Below are 22,139 nucleotides of genomic sequence, written 5' to 3'. Positions count from 1 at the left end.
ACTTTCTCCCAGTAAGTACAGTACAGTACATGGCTCATTGTTAGTGCACATCCTTTAAATGCAGAAGGCTCCAGGTTCAATTTCTGACAGCTCTAGGTAAGGCGGGGAAGGACCCTGGTTTGAAATAATGGGAGTGCCGCTGCCAGTTCGTGTAGACAATATTGAGCTAGAATGACCAAGGGTCTGGTTCTGTACAAGTCAGCTTCCTAGATCGCCGATCACCAGTTGAATCGCCGATTGCCACGCAACCACAAAAAGTACCGTATTTATGCATGAATTAATGGGAGAGCGCCTGTTCTGCAGACGTGGAGACCAAGTCCAGTCAAGGACACTGTCCACAGAAGGCCGAGGAAGACCCCTGCCTGAGAACCAGGAGAGCCGCTGCTGCCAGCGAGTGTTACTCGCCCGAAGGGAGCCCCCTCTGTTCTTGAGGTGACGTCGCTTATCGGCCCCCAAAACAATCGCTGCTGCTTGCACGGCCCAGCTCGTTCAACATTGCAGACAGAGCCTCGTGCTTTGCGTAAGCGAAGCGGGGGCTCTGGCAGGCAGCAGAAAGACACTCGGCTCTGGCAGGAGAGGGCGCAGGAGGGCGCGCGCGCGACTTGGAGAGGTTGGATAGGGCTTGCACCGCTGTCCCCAGCGCACGGCGCACGGCGGCGCTAAGTGGCTAGAGGAACGCAGGGCTGCTGCTTTGGCAGCCGCTGTGGGCCGGGTGGAGAGATCCCTCCCTATCTAGCCACTCCCAGCGGGCGGGCCTGGTCCTCCCCTCTGCTGCCTTCTCCGGCGCACGGTGACTCTGCAACCCTTTCGGTTTAGGACGCTCCGGCCGGCTGTAGTGCGCGCGCGGGGTCTACTCGGCTCCAAAAGCAGCAGCAGCAGCGGCTTGACAGCGATCGCGCCTTGCGGGTGGAAGCAGAGCCCCTCGGGCCGCTGACGAGACGCCGTTCGACTCCGAGTCTCATAGCATCACACTACCCCGGGGTGCTTAGCTACTCCTGCCTGGCGCCCACCAACCATGACGCTCAAATCCAGCCGGAGTGACAGCGTGAGCAGCATGAGGACCGCGCTGTCTGACCTGTACCTGGAGCACCTTCTGCAGAACAGGCCTAAGGCCGAGGTGAGAGGCGCTTCTGGAGATCGGGGCATGCGGGGGTGGCCGGTGGGAAGACGTGGCAACGGCCGCTGAACGCGCCGTAGCGCTGAAGGTGGGCAAGTCCCTCCCTCCCGCTCATGTTTAAAGCAAGGAGCGGGTTGTTACCTTTCCGATGCTGGGCGAGAGGCCCCCACCCACCCACGTTGTCCACTTACTCTATATGCTGATCGATGCAAATGCATCGCCTGCCTGTTACTTAACACATATCCCTTTGGGGTGGATAAATTTGGGCATGGACTAGGTGGCCCCAACGGGTCTTGAGTTTTATGTGACTTCGCAAGTGAGACTTCGGGCTGCAATTCTGAAACCCATTGACTAGAGAGTAAACGCTGTTGCACGTAGTGGGGTATACGTCCCGTTAAGCATGCGAAGGTCTGCCTATGCCATTTGCGTTACCTGGGTACCAGCAATGCTATCTAGGAAGCAGAATGGACCAGCTTAGACCAGCTAATGCACGCGGGAGATGTACTTTTGAATCCACCTTTTTTAAAAAAAGGAACGTGGGGAGCTTCTGCCTGATGCGTTGACAGACCACTGACCCCATGCAGTTTGATATCACCTAAGGAGAGTGGCAGGCATGCGTCCTTCTTCCAGCCTTGCTAGAGATGGGTGGGATTGAATTTGGGACCTTCTGTATGCAAAACAGGGAAGAGCTGCAACTTAGTGGCAGAACAACTGCTTGCATGGAGAAGGCACCAGGCTGAATGCCTAGCACTGACTGGGAGAGACCCCTCTCTGAAATCCTGGAGAGCTGCTACCAGTCAGTGTAGGCAGTATTGAGCTAGATGGACCAGTGGTCTGACTCTGTAGACAGCAGTTTCCTATGTTCCTGTCCTCTGTCACTAGGCTAGTTCCCTTCCCTTTGGAAGTGGCAGAGTCTGGTGGGACACGATTGTCTGTGGGATCCAGGTGATGATACATTTCCCTCTTCCACTTTCATTTCGAATAACTCCAGTGATTTTTGCTTTTGTGGTGGCTGGACACCACCACACTCCTTGCAAGTGGTGGAGGACAGTTGTTTTAAGTGGGTTACAGTACATGGTCTATTGGGGTGCTTCTCAGTTTCATGCTTTTTGGCTGAGATCCAAATACGGTCCCTTGCGTGGAACCAATGTTTTTTCTGCCTGTACTCTGCGGTTTCCGGATTTCTCTTCTAGCAATAACTCTGATACATTGGATTGAAAGCTGCTGTGGAGGATACCCCATTTTTTTTTCTAGAGTGGCACTTTGGAAATCAGTTGGAGAAGACGCATTGGGAAATTTGAACTCTGGACACTTTCGACTAGAGCAGTGTTTCCCAAACTTTTCCAGGTGTTTCAGACTACAACTCCCATCATCCCTAGCTAGCAGGACCAATGGTCAGGGATGATAGGAACTGTAGTCAAAAAACAACTGGAGACCCAAGTTTGGGAAACCCTGGACCAGAGCTATTCCTTGATGCAAAGGTGCTGAGATCTGCAAAACGTGTTCATGAATGGCTGTTCAGAACAGAAAAGCCAGCTGTGGAGCCATCCAGGTAAACGAGAATCCCAGGACAGATTGGGGTGGATATGCTATACAGCTCATGCATCCTGCTGCAAACAGCAAAATCCTCTTGCAAGTTGGATCTCTTTTGTGGCTTTCCCTATGCAAAGACCACAGTGGGGGACAGAAGTGTGAGGACAGACCTCCATCAAAGAGGCTCATGTGCAGGTGTGCAAGGTGTTCCGCACATTGGAAAAACATGATGTGCTGGGTTACTGTTGCCAAGTCCATAGATCATTCAGACAATTTGAATGTAATTGGTGGAAATGTGGCTCTCAATCCACACTTTTCTTTCTTTCTGGAACTGTTACAGCAAGTACATTTTAAGGGAGACCATGGAGACTGACCCTTTTAAAGGAGGGGGCTTGTTTTTTGCTTGCTTTTCTCTTGTTGCCTGTGTGCCCTCCTCCCTTGTTGCCTATTGGCAAGCTAATCACAAGTATTAAGAGTCTGGGGGCACAGCTGCATCTTGCAGCTGGTCATCTTGTCCCTTTGCTTCTGAGTAGAGCCTGTGCGTATATTGTGTATGTGAGAAGGATTCAGTGCTTTACTTCAGAGGAAGTTGTCTCTCTCTCTCTCTCTTTCTCTGCTGCAAAGTTGCATCTGGTCAGAACTGGAAGTGGCAATTGCCTTGTGCTGATTTAGCTGCAGAGCTATCCAGTTTGGGGGAAGTGATGATAGGAACATAAGAAGCTGTCATATACTAGGTCAGTTTTCTTTGTACATCTCTCCCAGCACTTGCTAGCAATGGCTAGAGATGTGAAGGCCTATAAAAAAAATAAGGGAAAACTTCTTCGGGATTTTTTTCCCTTTCTGTTTTTCCATGCCTTCACAATCTCTGACATTGGCTCTTCAGAATCTCATGCAGGGCTCTTCCCCACCATTGATAAGACTATCAGTGTCTGCTAGACATAATGGCTAGCCTCTGCCTCTACTGTTGGGGGATTCACAGGTCCGGAGAATGCTGTTGTACTCAGGTCCAGCATTTGTGCTTTCAAGCAAGTCCAAAACAAGCCAGGACTCTAGGAATGGGGAGCCTGTGGCCTTTCAGTTGCTGTGGAACAACTTCCATCATTCCTGGCCATACATGCTGGGCCTGATAGGAGTTGAAGTCCAATGACATCCGACAGGCCACAGGTTCTCCCACCAATGCACTACTGTTTCAGCTTTTTCTCTCCTTGCCTCCACACTCCGACCTGTGCTATTTAATACGATTGGTCTGCCTTATCGGGCTGTTGTGCGAATGACTGAGTTCACACTTCTGCAGTGCTTTGGATACTTGAACTTGTTGGCATCTGTCTTCCTTGGGAGACAGTGGAGGAGTCTGCATTTGGGGGAGTGAAGTCAAACTGTTGGAAGGTTACAGCACCTGCTGTGGCTGTAGAGACCGATACGGGAGAGACATGTTTTGCTGCTACAGGTGCACCATGGTGTTTCTTCCTTCTGTGCTTCTCCCAGCAGTCATTCCTCCTCTAGTCACTGCTTATGGATACACAACCTGACTATCTCCAGGAACTTGGTTGTCTGTAAGGGATTTGCAGACAGCGGGGTTGAAGTTGCCAGCCTTCCTGTCATGTTTGCAGACATCTTTGTAACACAGAGTATTATTAAAAATATATAAACATTTTTTTAAAAATGCAGTACAAATCTCTTCTTCCATTAATCACCAGCTGCTGCTATAAACAAGTCTGAGCAAAAAACAATTTTGCATTGCTCCTGGACTCTCACAAGGTTCAGGCCCTAACAGGCTTCTTGGTGTGTGTTTTTTATCCTGGGAACTATCGCTGCTTTTGATGCTGTTGATATACAGATTAGGGGCAGTCAAGGAAAGCAAGTTTCCCCAGCAGGTCTCAATGACCACAGTGGAACAATAGTGGGAGGAGTAGATACCTCTCTGATAGCTCACTGATGTGGCACCAATTCATGGTAAGAGAAGTGTTATCTTGAAGTTGTTCCAAAAAAATACTGGCATGGTACAGACAACAACTTGGGGAGTATTTAGACCAGGGAAATAGCATGGAAGGAAATGATTGAACACATCCTCTGTTTGTGCTGCTTCTTCTGTCCAATTTTCCTTCCCTCCCCACTGCCCTATAGCTGCTTTAAAGTTAACGTAAATATGTTGGGAGATCCAGTTGCAGATCTCCTGCATAGTAAGTAGTTTAGCTTGGATAATGTCTAGCTTTTATGACTTGGCAATGGGGGAATTTGGTTTTATCAAATCTATGTAGTCTACATTTTGGCAACTTGCCCCTGTGCAACCCTTTTCCCTTTGAGCTAAAGATACCCAGCTTCTTCGATCTTCTACCACATGACTTGGCAACCTGGAGACACTCATTTTTTTGTCACTCTCCTCTGAAAACCTTCTGACTGGTCAGCACCCATTTTGAACCGTGTGGCAGATGCAGAACTGGAGACAGTGCTGCAAATGAAATCGCCTTGCTGTGAAGAGTAGTCCAGTTGTTGTTTCTTGGGGGTTTTGTGTGATGCTCCTGTTAAATGCACCATTGTTGTATAATGTTTCATGTTTGGCCTGATCTGCACAGAGAATGTCTTTGGATGGTTTGCTTATGTTGCCTTAGCTGCGAGAACAGTTGCTGCATGGCAGTGGGAGCCACGTGAAGATCCATTTGTCCACAGAATCCAACCGTTTGGTGAATTAAAACATGGCTCGGCAGGTCTAGATTTCCAGTTGGCAGTGACTGAGGATGGGGGAGAAATAGACTACCATATTTTTCTGCTATATGTTAAAACAGCACTGTTTCATACAATGTGTAGGTCATACAATGAACTAACATAATGCTAGTCAAACTGGGGAGCTAGAATGGATTCAGTACTGTGCAAGTAACATCTAAAATCAAAATTGATTCTCCATGTGAAATGCATGTCAATATGTACACAGGCATCACCCCCCCACACATTTTAGATACATTGCATGTTATACCATGTTCATTAATCTATCTGCTGTGCTAATATTCCAACTTTATTCCATAATTCTCAAGGCAGTATACATAGTATTCCCAGGCAGTCTCTCATCCAGGCAATGAACAGATCCAGACCTGCTTAGCTTCAGCAAAGTATCATGTGCTTTCAAGAGGGTGCATTGCTGAAGTCAACCCTGAGCCATGCTTTACCCTTTGTGCTCTAGTTAGACTCCCTCCCTTCTCCAAATTCCCTGTCAAGGCTCTAGGAATAATAGCAAGTTGTCTTATGCCAGGTCTTTGTCCGGCTCTTTTCCACTATTATCTGCTTCCAGGCTAGCCAATGCTGTCCAGATGTTGTTGGATGACAGCTCCCATCACCTCTGATTGTTGGCTGTGCAGCCTACAGCAGATGGGAACTGGGAGTCCCAACAATATCTACTTGGCTACCATTGCGTTCTACTTTGAAAAGGGCCTCCAAAATGGTTAAGGGGCAGCTTGCAGTGTTTGGGATTTTGTAGTTTTAGAGAAAAGGCGAGTAAGAAGTGACGTGACATAAGCTTAAAAAATTACATAGGGCATGGAGAACATGGAAAGATCAATATTTTCCTCTCTGTTTCAGAACATCAGTACTAAGAGATGTCCATTGAAGCTGAATGTTGGAAGACTCAGAACAGATAAAAAATAAAACACTTCTTCATGTGGTACATAGGTAAACTATGGAACCTGCTCCCACAGGAGGCAGTGATTACCATCAACCTAGAGGGCTTTATAAGACAATTAGGCAAATTCATGGAGGTGAGGGCTATCAATGGCTACTAGCCATTCTCTGCTGCCACAGTTCGAGGCAGCGATCCTTCTGAATACAAGTTGCAGGAGGAAGAGAGTGCTCTTTTGCTCAGGTCTTCTTGTGGCTATTGAGAACAGGATACTGAACTAGACAGATCATTGGCCTGATCCAGCAGGCTCTTCTTATATTAGGTTATTAACATCTGTTGTTAATTTTTCAATATTGATATTACTTCCAAGTTCTTTCGCAACAGTTGTCTCTGCCTGTTTGAAGAAGAAATTCTTGAGGATCTTTTCAAGAGTCATACAAAGATCTTCCTTATGTTCTTATGATGTTTGTCAGCAGGTCTCCAAAGTCTCAGGGACAGAGAAATCTTTCCCATCACCTGCTGCTAGATAACCTTTTAACTGGAAATGCTGGGGATTGGACTTGTGACCTTCTGCATGTAAAACTGAGGTTTCACCTCTGAGCTATTGCCTGTGTGTTTTTTAAAGAAAATCCTGAGCATTTGTTGATGGACTGATTCTTGATGTAAACAAAAGTGTATGGATGCATAAATAACTAAACCACGCTTGCACATAGAAAACTAGCATTTTAGGGAGCAGGTTAGAGTGTTCAACTTTAGCCTAGGGAGACCTGGGTTCAAATTCCCTCTCCTCCAAAAAGCTTAGTTGGTGATCTTGGTCTTAGTCACTAGCTCCTAATCTAACCTACCTCACAGGGCTGTTTTGTGGATAAAAGGGGTGGCAACCATGTATGCTGCTCTTTGATCCTTGGTGGAAAGACGGGGTGCAGGTTGACCATCCATAGTAAGAAGAACCAGGCCCTTAAGTAGCATTTATCAAACTGGTTACAGTACTAGGCACAGAAGTTCTGCCCACCTTCTTCTTCCTTTCTTCTGTTGCAGAATCAAGTAAAGCATACCTAGGTTTCTGCATGACCTTCAGGCCAAGAAAGTGGCTTTTAAAAGGAACTAATGACTTGGAAGGGGACACGGGTGGCGTTGTGGTCTAAACCACAGAGCCTAGGGCTTGCTGATCAGAAGTTCAGCAGTTTGAATCCCCGCGACGGGGTGAGCTCCCATTGCATGGTTCCTGCTCCTGCCAACCTAGCAGTTCGAAAGCACATCAAAGTGCAAGTAGATAAATAGGTACCGCTCCGGCGGGAAGGTAAACGGCGTTTCCATGCGCTGCTCTGATGCGCCAGAAGCGCTTAGTCATGCTGGCCACATGACCCGGAAGCCACATGACCAATAAAGTGAGATGAGCGCCGCAACCTCAGAGTCGTCCGTGACTGGACCTAATGGTCAAGGGTCCCTTTACCTTTACCTTTTTAATGACTTGGAAATGAATAGTCTTGTTAATGTTTAAATATTTTAATGCACTGCTTTGCATTTGACTGCTTTGTATTATAATGAAACCCTTGATCATGGGAGAAGCTGTTTGTTCCTTTCCAAGGTTTCCATCTTTTGCTGTTTTGCCAGAGCTGCAGAGCATTTCCCGAACTGGGAGCAGCAAGACCTGCATCTGTTTGTTGGATTTACACCTGAGTCAGGTGACCTGAACATTCACATACTGGAGAGATGGCAGCCATTGCCTTTGTTTCTTGAATCTTTTTTTGGGGGGGGGGGACTATGTGTTTACAAGGCAATGCGAATGAAGCACCATCTTTAAAAATCAAAAGCAGCCTTGCTCATTTCTCCTTCCTTGAAAAAAAGCTGCTGTTTGTTTAAATACCCACCTGAAACTGCACTAGGGTAGCACTTTTGAGTGGTAAATGGCAACAGAGAAAGAATAAAGCACTATCTTTTGCTGCTGTGCCTCCTCTCATAATAGCCACCAAGGCTGCTTTTGGGTTGTTTGGTTTTTTTAAAACTGCCGCTAAGATGTGTGTAATGAAAAAAAATCTCTAGACCAGCTGTCAGCTTTGGATACACAGCAAAAGTCCTTGGGTTTTGCTTGCAAAAAGGCAGCAAGAGCTGGCTGCTGCTGCTGCTGCTGTTATAATTCCTTCCTACAGCAAACTTGGATGGTGAATGCCATTAGAAACTGAGGTCCAAATGAGAAATAAGGCATAGTCAAGGAAACGCATAGTATTAGCATAGTCAAGGAAACACCAAGATTTGCAGAAGTTCCAGAAAACTAACAGAATGAAACAAAAACGTGAACGGTCCCAAACCCTCAAAATACACCACAGAGAAGATAGATCATGTTCATCTGTTATGGAGTACCGGTTGGTGGTTGGAAAGAAAATAAGAAAATGGAGAAGTCATTGGGGAGAGGAATGCCCTGTTTGGAGTGAATGGCTGGCTTGAACCTTGAACGGGGCACTCCTGCGAAAATCCCCCTTCCCTAGGTCCCACTTCTTTTGTGCAGTTCCTCCTACTGTGAATCCCACTGATAATGTTGTGGAAGTGCTGTATAAATACTAAAGTTTGTCTTGCCTACTCACCTCTGTGAGTAAAAATATGAGGAGAATTCAACATCACTCCTCCCTAAATGTTCTATTGGCACAAGCATTTCAGCTTGCCCGATGGAACGGGACCTTCCCTCACATGCTGTTCTAGGAGTTCTCCAAACCCCAACTTGAGGGAGGTTGGGGGAAAGCCCCGTTGCACTAGCTGAAGTCCTTACGTGGGCTTCCACTAATGGGACTGGTCAGCCCATTGGATGCCACCATTTCAGTCTTTTCCACCTCTCCACTGTACCTGTGTAGTGAGTCACCAAGGCACTGATTGTCCAGAAGCTTTGATAGAGACCTCCTCGTCTGTTCTTACCCTAGGGTTTCCCTGGGATAGGGAACTTGTGGCTCTCCCGAAAAATTGTGGACTCTGACTCCCAGCACCCATAACCAGTGGGCCATACTGGATCTAATGGGGGTCCAGTGAGATCTGGAGGGTCACCGAAGCCACATCTCTATCCTAGACATAGCAGGGTATCTCAGACCATCTGGACCCTTGGTCACTTCCTCAGTAGCTACTATTTTGCTGCTGCTGCTGCTGCTGAATTCTGCTGAGCTGGCCTGTCTCTGACATGCTTTGTTGCATCTGGCAAGTTCTGGGAGTTGTCTGTGACAGCTGTAACCTCATGCAGCTGTTTCCTCCCTTGAAAAAGAAAGCTGGGGGTGGGTGGGTTGGGCACTGGCACAATTGTCTACAATACTTGAGTTTCAGGAAGCCCTGGGAAGATAATCCAAGTGCTTACGGCATCAGCATCACGTTTCTCGGTCTCTTGGCAGAAAAACATATTCCCTTCAGGTCCAACTTCCAAAAGGACAGTGTCGGATCAAAGACTAAACTGTGCAGGAGAAAAACAACTGGTCTGTTTTGGGGGGAGGTCATGATGGGGGAAATGGACTGGATTGTGGCGAACCGGTTTGGAATGCATTTAGATCACGGATGGGAATCGTCTTCTGTCCAAGGGCCACATTTCATTCTGGGCAACCTCTCAGGGGCCGGATACCAATAGTGAGTGGCACCAGAGGCAAAAATAGTGGAGCAGTGGATGTAAATCTCTACTGAGTTTCAAAACATTTTATTTCAGGAGGCCTTTGTACCTTGAATGCTTCTCAGATCTCCTTTTTTTTTTTACATTTTAAATTCTTGGGGCTTTACGTTTTGGAGTTTTAATTTGTTTTTTCAAATTTTGTGCATTAGGTATCTGATTGCCCTAAGCCTCTTTGAAGAAGTGAAAAGTGAGATACAGATTTTAGAATAAAATATATAAATAGATATCACTTTTGTACATTAGGCTGATTTGTACACATACGCCTACACCCCTGCCTAAACCGGCAAACAACAGGCATTTTCAGAGTTAAAAGGCACGTTCTGGACTACCAAAAATGCTCATGGAGGTTGGTGCTGGGAAGGGTGTGCAGCCTGGAAAGAATCTTGAGGACCAGATAGAGAGAGCGGCATTTGGAACCTGATTCTCCACCTCTGATTTAGATGGCAAAGCACAGCACTTTGTATGTTCCACAGAGACTCATCCTTATACTTGCCAGAGAGGTAAAAAGGTAAAGGTAAAGGTACCCCTGCCCGTACGGGCCAGTCTTGACAGACTCTGGGGTTGTGCGCCCATCTCACTTAAGAGGCCAGGGGCCAGCGCTGTCCGGAGACACTTCCGGGTCACGTGGCCAGCGTGACATCGCTGCTCTGGCGAGCCAGAGCTGCACACGGAAACGCCGTTTACCTTCCCGCTGGTAAGCGGTCCCTATTTATCTACTTGCACTTTGATGTGCTTTCGAACTGCTAGGTTGGCAGGCGCTGGGACCGAGCAGCGGGAGCGCACCCTGCCGCAGGGATTCGAACCGCCGACCTCTCGATCGGCAAGTCCTAGGCGCTGAGGCTTTAACCCACAGCGCCACCTGCGTCCCAGAGAGGTACATGCTCTAATTATCTCTTTCTTGGACTACTGCAGTGCACTGTATGTGGAGCTACCTTTGAAAGTGACCCGGAAACTACAACTAATCCAGAATGCAGCAGCTAGGCTGGTGACTGGGAACGGCCGCCAGGACTATATCACACCGGTCCTAAAGGATCTTCACTGTACATTTCCGAGCACAGTTCAAAGTGTTGGTGGTGCTGACCTTTAAAGCCCTAAACGGCCCTATATACCTGAAGGAGTGCCTCTACCCTCATCATTTAGCCCGGACATTGAGGTTCAGTTCTGAGAGTCTACTGGCGGCTCCCTCACTGTGAGAAGTGAAGTTACAGGGAACCAGTGCATTGGTGGGAAAACCTGTGGCCTGTCAGATGTCATTGGACTTCAGCTCCCATCAGCCCCAGCATGCATGGCCAGGAACGATTGGAGTTGTTCTACAACAACTGAAAGGCCACAGGCTCCCCATTCCTGGTTTGTTTTGGCCTTCTCGGTAGTGGCACCCTCCCTGTGGAACACCCTCCCATCAGATCTCAGGGAAATAAACAACTATTTGACTTTTAGAAGACATCTGAAGGCAGCCCTGTTTAGGGATTTTTTTTAATAAACAAACAAACAGTTTACTGTGTTGTTGTTTTTTTAAAAATATATATATGTCAGAAGCTGCCCAGAGTGGGCGGGTTGTGTGTGCTCTTTTGTGATGCTGAGCAGCTATTACCCCAGCAAACACACTAGAGTTTTGATGCCCTGATCAGCAGGCATCTGAAGCAAACATGCCAGGGATTCATTCATTCTTCAAAAGTGAGGCAAAGTTTAAGCTTCTCCGTGCTGTTGATCAAGAGCCAGGAGGTTACAACCTAGAATTGCTTCCCAAGAATTTCAAGCCAAGGAGTTGGAACTGTTTATTGCTCAGGCAAAGTCCTAGCCTGACCCAGAAGGCTTCTACAGTATATCAGGGGAGTCTGATGGCCGACTAGGGTGGGTGGAGCCACTTCAGAGCCCAGAAACCCTTCTCTGCCCAGAGAAAGGAGGCCTCCTCCTGGTTAGAAAGTGCTCTGAGGTGAGTCCCATTCCATATTGGTGGGGGCCCTTGGTGAGGGCTGGCTGCTGCTTCACAGGTGCCTAATTTCCCTGGCAATAGCCACCAGGTCTGAGAATCTGCCCACCATTTCCACAGTCCCTCAGAGTGTTGCTGCATGACCACCTCTGAGTCATTGTGGGAAATCCAAAATGGAGGGTGGTTTCCCTGCTGCTACATATACTTCTGGGAAGGTGCTTGGGTTTCTGCTGCTGCTGCTGCTGCTGCTGCTGAGGTTGCTGACCCTCACGGATAAGCTTTGTTGTCCACAAATCCCCAAGTTCCTGCTTCTAGCTCTCATTTCTCCTGATTACATCCGGATTATCTTCAGGACAAGGCACTGATTAGCCCAAAAGCAAAGGTTGGGGACATGAGCTTATCCAATCAATGCAAAATACTTAACTAACTGAGGTTCTGCCTCCCTCCTAGCCTAAAGCCTGCACCCCCCCAACATAAATCCTGGCTGCGCCGATGGTTGTGGGAAAGACTGTGTAGGGGGTGGGGACATCTTGACTAGGCCAACCTTTGAGCCTAATGGCCTGGAATGTGCTGCACTCTGGGGAAATCTTTGCTGAGCCCGGAGGTCTGGCACTGAACTGTGTGACAGGCTGCTTCAAGGAAGGAAGAACAGATAAGAGATGACTCTAGGCTGAGTCAGCTCCCCTGACGGGCACTTTGAACCCAGGCCAGGGTTGCCACCAGCAACTTTGCTGAGGCAAAGGGAAAGGACATAAGAAGAGTCTGCTAGATCAGACCAAAGACCCAGCTAGTCCAGCATCCTGTTCTCACATAACCAACTATTCCATCTTCTTCAGCGCTGTATACCCAGAGGATCTCTGTTCCCTTCTAGATCAGTCCAAAGGCCCACTGCCGCACAATTGTCCATGGGTGTGGTTTTGGTATGAATGTTGTTTCTTTTAGGCCAGGGGTACCCAATGTGATGTCCTCCAGATATGGACTCCAGTTCCCATCAGCCCCAGTTAGTGTGACTAGTAGTCAGGAATGATGGGAGTTGGAGTCCAAGAACAGCTGGAAGGAAGCACATTGACTTACCCCTGCTTTAGGCTATGTTTGCAGATGTTTAATCACTACTGTTCCGAAGCACTTAAGAATCACCTTCCTAGGCTAGCAACGGTTTCTGTGTGGATGGGCAGAGCCTGCTAAATGAAGTGGCAAAATCCGTAGGCTAATATCTAACCAGGAACATCTGGGTTTGTTTGCATTAGCTTGGAGAGGCTCAGATTGGAAGGTCGTGGTTCTTCAGCTATCTCCGGAGGAATGGTAGAAAACACGAGCTGAACACACAGTGAGATGTATGCCAATAGCACTGGGCAGGGGTAGTCCAAGGGGGCTAATGAGGTGTGCTGCAAACTGAACCTGGTGAGGTTAGCTCAGAAATAGTAAATGGGTGAGAGTATTGTATTGGTCAGAGAAGTCAGTGAGTGTGTGTATATTCATCCAAATTGGACAGGAGGTAGGAAATCTGTCTTTGTTATTGGAATAAGTTGACTCTTTAATGTGAATAAGACCTGAAGTTGGTTTGAGCTAAATCTGGGGTCTTCAAGGTTTACCTCGCCTGGGCCGGTTCACTCCAGCGGAGATCTCTCCGTGGGCCGGATTGCATGTGCACATGAGCCTGTGATTTCCAGCGCCTGCGTCTGCGCAGACGCGATTTCTGGTGCCCCGGAAGTGATTCCATGCACCGCACTGGTTTAGTGCAGCATGCGGGGACTTGCTGAGCGGGCGGCTCGTGGGCCAGTTAAATGACCCCTGTGCACCGCTTGTGGCCCATGGACTTTAGGTTGCTGACCCCTGAGCTAAATGTTCAGGTTGCAGCAGACTCTAATGAGCCTTAGTAAGTGGTGGACTGTCAGTAGCAACTGACTGTTATAATTAGACGCAGCCTCCATTCTCCGAGGCAGTATAACTTTGGTTTCTTAGAGCAGTGGTTCCCAATTGCAGTGGTCCCCAGGGGGTCCACGTAACCCACCCAGAGTCTCTGGCAACATTCACATAACAAAATCTACCATAGAAATAGCAACATTTTCAAAAGTAAGGGGCGCATGGCTTGGCTTTTGAAAGACAAGGGGTCCACAGTACTTCGCTAATTGGGAACCACTCCCTTAGAGGACAGATGTGCAACCTGCTTACCAGGCCCCCATCCGTTGTGTCACCCTCCAACCCCAGAGAGAGGAAGAGAGAATGTGAATGGATGGCAAATGAATAAAAGTGAGAGAAAGAAGGGGTGATCCACAATTTTGCTTCGACCCTTCTCACTCCCACCAATATGTAGCAACACATCCTGTAGAATTCTCTCCATGATGTTTTATCTGCACCATCAGAATGAATTTCAGGAACTAAAAAGTCATACTAAAAAAATGACTTTTGAGACACCTGGTCAAAAAGTGCAACTAAGCATTTCGTTTTGGTGACTAACCCTGGTTTAAGGAGCCATTTGGCGCCTAGCTTATGGATCTGAGTTTCTAATACCACCCCAACTATTTGCCTCCAAGGTATGTGGCCCTTGATCTCTCCAAAGATTACCCATCCTTGCTTTAGAGGCCTTGGTTGGTGTAGATGGGTTTACTCTTATCTCTTGAGAGGATGGTGCCATTTTAGCAGAAGTGGGTAGGGGAGGAGGAGACTTTGTCCCCAGTTCCCCCAACAGTCTAGCACCAGCCTAATGAACTAAACATATCCACCTTTCCACCCTGACATTGAGATGGAAAACAGTCAGTGCTGTTTATATATGCTCAGTTGCTTGAAACCGGCTTATAGTCTAGAAGAGATAAGACCTTTCCAGGGACTGTTAATAGGTTTTTGTTGTGCTTTTGTTCTTTAACAGGCTTTAATCACCAATCCATTGCGTCCTTTGTCTGCTTCTGGAAGATAAGAGCAAGAGCAAGGGCTAAACTATGTGAAAGGACTCTGGTTAGGGGGTATCCTTCAAAATGTGGCTTTGCGCATGGGTGAGCTTGGGCTGCTGTTACTGGAATGAAGCCGAATATATGTTTGTCATCCAGTCTTTTGAAGTTGTTGCTTTTTTTACCCTAAAAACAGCCATTCTGAGGTTGACCAGATCTCTGGTTCGTGGTTTGTGTGTGTTAACTCTTCTTCTCCCGGGACTTGAAAGACTCTGGTGGCAACTGAGAGTGTAGGGTTTGAAAGCTGGTTCAAGCGCAGGCCTGTTTTTCCTGAGAGAAGGTTCGGTGCCAGACCAGTGCCCAATCTGCAGTACTATCCAAGTTCAGGCAGTGTGAATGGAGCCCAGAATTCAGCATCTGAGAAGCTGAGGTTTCCTCCCCCTCCTCCTTTTCTTTCGTTACACACAACAAGATTCTATCTTATGTATGTAAATTGCAATCATAGGTTTGATGATGTGTGGGAAATTGCTGGCAAAGCCTCAAAAGCTGTAGGAGCTTTTGGAACGGTTGGTTGTTGAACATTAATGCTGACGTGTTTGTACAAAACTTGCACAGAGGTCATATAATGCTGCCTGTTTGTTGAGCATTTATCCTGGTAGGTTCATGCAGAGGCTTAGAATGATGTTGCCAGCATCTGGTTGTTATTCCACACTTTCCAGTGTGCCATTTCCCTTCACTTTTCTTACCAAACTTTTTGCAATTAGAAAATATGAAGGCATAATTGTGCTAGAAAGTGGAGGTTAGCAACTACATTTTTGTTGTTGTTAATAAGCAGCCCATCTGCAAATAGCCCCCATCCCGTCTGTAAAAGAACAACATTTAATGTGGGTTGGTTGGGTGGGTGGGGGGTAGTGCTTAAGTGCATTATGTTTTGAAAGCACTGGTTGCAACTGGACACAAGTCAAACTTAATCCCTTTTGTAAGTGCATCTCAGCTTTTAGCTGACAATTCCCCCCAGCCCCGCGCCAGCAAAGTGTAAGAGTATATAGTTCTTGGGCAACCAAAACCCCATGTTCCCCAAAGGCTTCTTATTCAACTTAAAGATAAAATCAAGCAAATGAAATGAAACGGATCAGTCGTTCCTCAACTTTTTCGTCCATAGAGTCTTCAAAAATTGCTGGGGCATATTGGAGCTGGCTGGTTTGCTCAGACTGCCTGATAGCCCAGCTAAGACGGTACCATCCATGCAGTTGTAAGCTTGTTCCCATGTTACACTGGACACAGGTGCAAGATGTCTCCACACATGTACAAATGCTTGTATGAAAGAATTCACACTTGTCAGTTTGTACAGCTCAGCTGCTATGTACACAGCCTGTACACTTGTGGAACATTACATGTTAATAACTACACAACTGTACAGCTAAATTATTTTAGTATGCAGGTACACATGTTGTAGACTGGTTGAATGTAATATGTGAACAACCACTAGAGCAGTATCAATTTCATGGGAAGGAAAGCTGTTTTGCTTCTGGATTAAGTATGAAGAAAATAAACGTTTCTTCTGCACCATCTTCATTGTTGAAACTAGCTCAATATTATTAAAATCATGGACTCCAGCCAGGGACTTGCTAGCGTTTTCGATAATCGGGCCCTAAAAAGACCTCGATCTCTGGCAGGAAAAGAAAAGCGTAAAGGCAAGTATGGATATTCTACCCTGTTCTGTGACAGTTTCTGTGAACCACCTGAGTCTCAGAACCACTGAAATAGATTGTTCTAAAAAGAACTGGTCTTAAATTTGGGCTCTCTTCTGTCTTGGCAGAGTTGGTCATGCATAGAAAGTGCACTCCTGATATTTTTGCTGAATATAAGATGAGGGAATAAGCATTCCTTGGTGCAAGATTTTGACTCATTCATTCATGTTAGCCAAGAGTATATGACAGCCATAATTGTGGCCAATTTGACTTGTCATCCCATGGCTGCAATGTTTTCAGAAACAGCTGAGTGCATTGAAGGTGACCGTTCTCTATCACTAAAGGCTAGAAGAGAGAGAACATGTTGCAGCTAGGCAGCCAAAACATAAATCCATGCTGTGTTAGGACCCAGCAGCTGCCATCATGAGCACGATATTGGCTCAGGGATAGGAGCAGGGAATGGATGGCTGAGTTTAATACTTCTTGGGCTAAAGTTTCCAGTTTGGTGTGGCTTCTGGGAAACCAGGATACAGCAGGGCCTGGGTACTGCTCCTAAATTTGGGGTTTTGTTTTGTTTTGCCTTTACAGGCAGTTCCATCCTCAATGAATGCAGTGTCCGAGGATATTTACTCCAATGGCTCAGCCATGTTGGGCAGCCCAGCCCACACAAATGGCCGGGAGATACGGAAAATGAGGTTCATCCAGTTTGAAAAGGTCGCAGAGGAGCCCATGGTGAGCTGGTGAAGCTAGAGTGCTTCAAGTCCTTGTGGTTGTAGGCAGTGGGGTGGTGGTGGAGGAATATTTCTCTTGCTCCTGGGCAAACTCCTGGGCCCACACCAGCGGTTCTCAACCTGTGGGTCCCCAGATGCTGTTGGACTACAACTCCCGTCATCCCTGAGCTCTGGCCTTGCTAACTAGGGGTGATGGGAGTTGTAGTTCAACAACATCTGGGGACCCACAGGTTGAGAAAGGCTGGCCTAGACGGACAGAGGTGGAAGGCTTTAATGAGCTCGAAGCTTCTGGCTGTGTGCAGCTTGGCTGAAGTTGAGATTTCCTCTTCACTTGAGAGGTGTTCTGTCCCTAACTCTCTTGTAGCCATGGAAGGAGCCTCCAGGAGCAAGACCTAGAACATGAGGAACGTGTGGCCCTCTGGATGTAGCTGGAATACTCCCATCATGCCTGACTATTAGCCATACTGGCTGGAGCTGTTGGGAGTTGGAGTCCAGCAACATTTGGGGGGCTACAGGTTTCCCCATTCTTGTCCTAGAAGCAGTGCCAGTTCCCATTGTTTGGAATTACCCCCAGTGCCTCCCATCCCCAGTGAGTCTAGTTCCTCTTTGCTGCCATCTGCAGCTCCTCCTCCTCCTCTAAACTTATTATTGCTACTGCCAGCCAATTGTAGAATTGTAGAGTTGGAAGGGACCGTGAGGTTCATCTAACCCAACACCCTGCAATACAGGATTCTTTTGCCCAACTTGGGGCTCAAACCCATGGAAATTAAGAGTTTCACACTAGCAACTGACCTATACGGCAGCTATCAACAAGCAGGCAGTGGCATCAACTGACCCTTCTTGTCATCTGCTCTATTGCTGTCTGGGCCAGAGTGAGGCTGCCCCTTGGTCCATCTAATTACACTGACTTACAGCACCTCTCCAGGCTTTCAGGCAGGGGACATTCCCAGTCTTATCTAGAGATACCAGGAATAGAACCTGGGGCCTTTTGCATGCAAAACAGATGTTCTACTACTGAGCTAGGACCCATTCTCTAAGAAAGGCAGATGAGCAAGCAGGTTGCAGTGGTGAAGAGGATGAGCCAGGCTCAGAGTATTCTGGTCAGCTGCATGGATCCCCTGCTGGGGTGTGGGGCCCTTGGCAGATCCCAATCCTTGCCAACCCTTTGTGCAAGTTCTGACCTAGAAAGCGAAGTGTTAGCTGGCAGCTGTTACGTACAAGGGAAATGAACAGAGATTGAGTTTGGCTAGGAGTCTCCCCTCCTGGATGCATCTCCTGGGGCTGCCTCTGGTACAGAGATAGGCCAGGAGGAGCCTCTGCAGAGAAGCAGAGTCTTCACACTGTAGCTTTGATCCAGATTGTCACAGACTTTCTGTTCCAGGGTATCACGCTGAAGCTGAATGAGAAGAAGAGCTGTATGGTGGCCAGAATCCTCCATGGAGGCATGATCCACAGGCAAGGTAAAGAGCAGTAGCAGGCCCGGAAATATATATTTTTTTAATCCCTAGGAACCAGTGCCAATGGAAGCTGATGTCTATTGGGCAGAAAGGAAGGAGACCCAATAGTTGGCAGAGCCTGAGCCCAATTCTACTTTTGGAGCCAACCAGTTCTACTTTTTGTGTCTCTCCTCCGACCTCCTGAGTTCTGCAGGCCAAGCCCACTTATTTATTTTATTTATTTATTGAATTTTATATACCTACTGCCCTATACCCAGAGGTCTCAGGATGGTTCACAGAACAAAATCAAAAATAAAACCACAAAATGTATATAGTAGTACCTTGGAAGTTGAACAACTTAGTTCTCAAACATTATGGCTCCTGGACCCAGAAGTGACTTTTCCAGTGTGCAAACTATTTTTGGAAGCTGAGCATCCAAAGGGGCTTCCATTGCTTCCGATTGGTTGCAGGAGCTTCCTGCAGCCAATCAGAAGCCGTGCTTTGGTTTTCGAACGTTATGGAAGTCGAACGGACTTCCTGAATGGATTCCGTTCGGCTTCCAAGATATGACTACAATCAAAATAAAAGCAACCACCCAATAACTTCTTGGGTGACAGTCCTGTCATTTCCTCCTCCAGCTCCTGGTTTCCATAGACGCTTTTATTATTTTTTTGTCCCTGTCCAAGAATATGATGAGATTTTACACTGCATGGAAAGGCAAATTCTTCCTTTCCCCACTAGATGGAATGGAGAGTTTCCCTTCCGCCTTTAGAATAGAGATGTTTTAGTGGTGGGGGAAGAGATGGAGATCAGAGTAGATCTCTCTTCCTTGTACCAGAGAGCAAGGAGTTTAGGCCAGTGGTAAGCCCTCTGCCAGGTGCTGCTGTTTATTGCTGGACATGTCTCCCTCCATCACCAGTCTCTCAGCTGCCAGGCCTCTGGTCGTGTTGCACTGGTGAGCAATGGCAGTGGTTTTGAATGGGACCCAAGCCAGTGCCTGGCTTTGATATGCCACCCGCCATGTTAGATTACGAGGTCAGGCATTGCATTTTGCTTATGGTGGGCAGGGGCGCCAGTTTCTGGGAGCCGAGCCCTTTTGGGGCCCCCAGTCAGAGGGTGGAGGCGGCCAAGTGCTGTGCCAAGTGCAGAGTGGCTTCAGTGACTGGCTCCTCCTCCTCCTGCTGCTGCTGCTTCTGCTGTGGAGTGGCAGAAGGGTCAAAGCAGCCCCTGCCATTGACAGCAGCAGAAGGAGAAGGCAGTGGCCATTGAAGCTGTTCTGCTGTCACATTCAGCTTCACGGATGTTGCACATGTGACATTGGCCTCTCTGTGATGGTGGCACCTGTGATGGTGGGCTTGGCTCGTTCAGAAGTCTTGCTAGCGCCCAGGTGAGTGACTGCTAGAAGCAGCATGGGTTGGCAGGATGAGGCCAGTCAGCGATGAGGCCTTCTGAGTCCTAGAGCCCTTGCGAAGTCCCTGGCCGTGCCTGCTTGAAAGGAGCCACCCTTCCCTTCTGTTCAAAGCGGCTGTTAACTCTCTAAGGAAGAACTTAGGAAGTGAGCTCCTTTTGCATGAATAGCAGCAATAGCTCAAGTAGTGGGTTCACAGTGTGTTTTTATAAAAGCAAACCCGATTCTGAAGCATTTCAGGCATATTCACTCATGTGAATTCATAGTTTAGGTTTTTTTTTTCAGTTCAATAATGCAAGTCCCACAAGTAGTATGTTTAAACTGCTGCTAGTGATGTGCTTTTTAAAAAAATAATTTTCATTTTTACTACAATCTAGTCCCAGGAGTTACCAGTGTGGTGCCTGTTTATCAGTAGCTGTTGTCCTCTCTAGCTACTGATTAAGACTCTTGTCTCTTGCTGTTGGCCCTGCCTTGCTTCATGAGGTTCATGTCTCCTACTCTGCCAGGCTCCCTTCATGTGGGGGATGAGATCCTAGAGATCAATGGGAAGAGTGTCGCCAACCATTCTGTAGACCAGTTGCAGAAGATACTGGTAGGTACCAGGGATGGAGGGACCTGAGTTTTCTCTTTCAGGAGCAGCAACCTGCTGTGATTCTTTCTGACCTTTTAAAAGATAATTGAGCATGAATTATTCCAATCTGTAGGAGCCGGTGGACCTTAGGTTCCACCCCCACACCTCTTTGTTTTATCATTTCTCCTAGCTCAGGAAAAACCAGCAGGAAGTTAAAGTGTTCTTGCTGGGAGCGTCTCTTGACTTTGCCTTGAAATCAGCAAGGTGTAGAAAAGGACTGGGCTCATATGAGAGCCAGAAGCAGGCTCGATTGAAATATCCTGGAGAAACCAAAAGCCGCCAGTAGCCCTGATTCTTTACTGCAGAGATGGGCAGCTTGTGGCCCTCTGGGTGTTATTGGACTTGAAACTCCCATCCAGTTTGACCAGTGACCAGGGATGATTAATTACTGTCTTGTTTTAATGGGATTTGTTTTGTTTTGTTGTGTACCTGTGGATGTTTATCTTTTAATGTTTGTGTAACTGGTTTTTATACTTTGTAAACTGCTTAGAAGCCTAGTTTGGCAACAGGCAGTACATAATTGATGATAATGATCACGGTTATGGAAGTTTTATTTATTTATTTATTAGATTTATTTATTTATTAGAAACCTCTGGGCTGATATAAGTAGTTGTAGTCCAACAAGCATGGGGAGTGTCAGAGGTTGTACACCTCTTCTCTGTGGGCACAGAGAGCTCGGGCATTTCTGCACTGAAAGCTAAGTATAGAAATTTAAGATGGGAAAACTAGAAGTACTATCAAGGAAGCACCATCTCTCTGTCTCTTATGCTTTTCACGGTTGCACTGAAGAGAGAACTTTAGCTGGTGCAGCTTTTCTCAGTTTTAGGAGACAGGTTGCAACTGCAGGAGCCCTGAGCTATGCAAGAAGAGGTTGTGATCTGCCTTGTGTGGTTGATTTAGCAGAGGTTGATTCTCTCCTTTTCCTTTGTCCATCAGAAAGAAACTAAGGGAACCATTTCCCTAAAGGTCATTCCCAACCAGCAAAGCCGCATTCCTGCCCTCCAGGTAGGTGGTAGTACTTCCACCTTCAAAGCAGTAGGTTGGTTGCATGAGCTTAAATTCTGTGCCTCTAAGCCAAAACTCTGCATTGCGGAAAGATGAATTCCGCAGCTGGTATGTAAAACAGGTGCATATTTGTACGTTTCCCCCCCTCATTCTGCTTTTGCCTAATCATGGAGTGGGAGAAAGAAGGATGTGGTGTCAGGATCTGTGCCTGGCCGTTGGGAATCCTATGCAGTCTCCACCACCCTTATCCTAATCCTTTGATTATCACCACACACTTAGGGCCACATTCACACCATACATTCAAAGCTCTGTGATGCCACTTCAAACAGTTTATGGCTTCCCCTAAAGAATCCTCCGTACTGTGGTGATGATGATGATGATGATGATGATTTATTACTTATACGCCATCCATCTGGCTGGGTTTCCCTAGCCACTCTGGGTGGCTTCTAACAGGAGATTAAAAATACATTAAAACATCAGTCATTAAAAAAACTTCCCTAAACAGGGCTGCCTTCAGCTGTCTTCTAA

General features: G+C 47.2%; 1 protein-coding gene across 1 annotated transcript in view; it reads left to right on the top strand.

Annotated features, from left to right (window-relative positions):
• Positions 1 to 771: 771 nt before the first annotated feature.
• MPP1 (MAGUK p55 scaffold protein 1) overlaps positions 772 to 22,139 on the top strand; it is a 33,946-nt gene continuing 12,578 nt past the window's right edge. Inside the window, exons 1-5 of the mRNA XM_081897427.1 lie at positions 772 to 1,117; positions 16,989 to 17,132; positions 18,513 to 18,591; positions 20,482 to 20,567; positions 21,543 to 21,611. Coding sequence (XP_081753553.1) covers positions 1,016 to 1,117; positions 16,989 to 17,132; positions 18,513 to 18,591; positions 20,482 to 20,567; positions 21,543 to 21,611 — 480 coding nt within the window. The 5' untranslated portion in view covers positions 772 to 1,015. The remainder of the gene's footprint in view (positions 1,118 to 16,988; positions 17,133 to 18,512; positions 18,592 to 20,481; positions 20,568 to 21,542; positions 21,612 to 22,139) is intronic.

Source organism: Podarcis melisellensis (assembly GCF_964234715.1).
Source record: "Podarcis melisellensis genome assembly, chromosome: Z".
NCBI classification, from domain to species: Eukaryota; Metazoa; Chordata; class Lepidosauria; order Squamata; family Lacertidae; genus Podarcis; species Podarcis melisellensis.
Note: the sequence above shows the minus strand (reverse complement) of the source record. Positions and strands in the feature narration are given on the sequence as shown.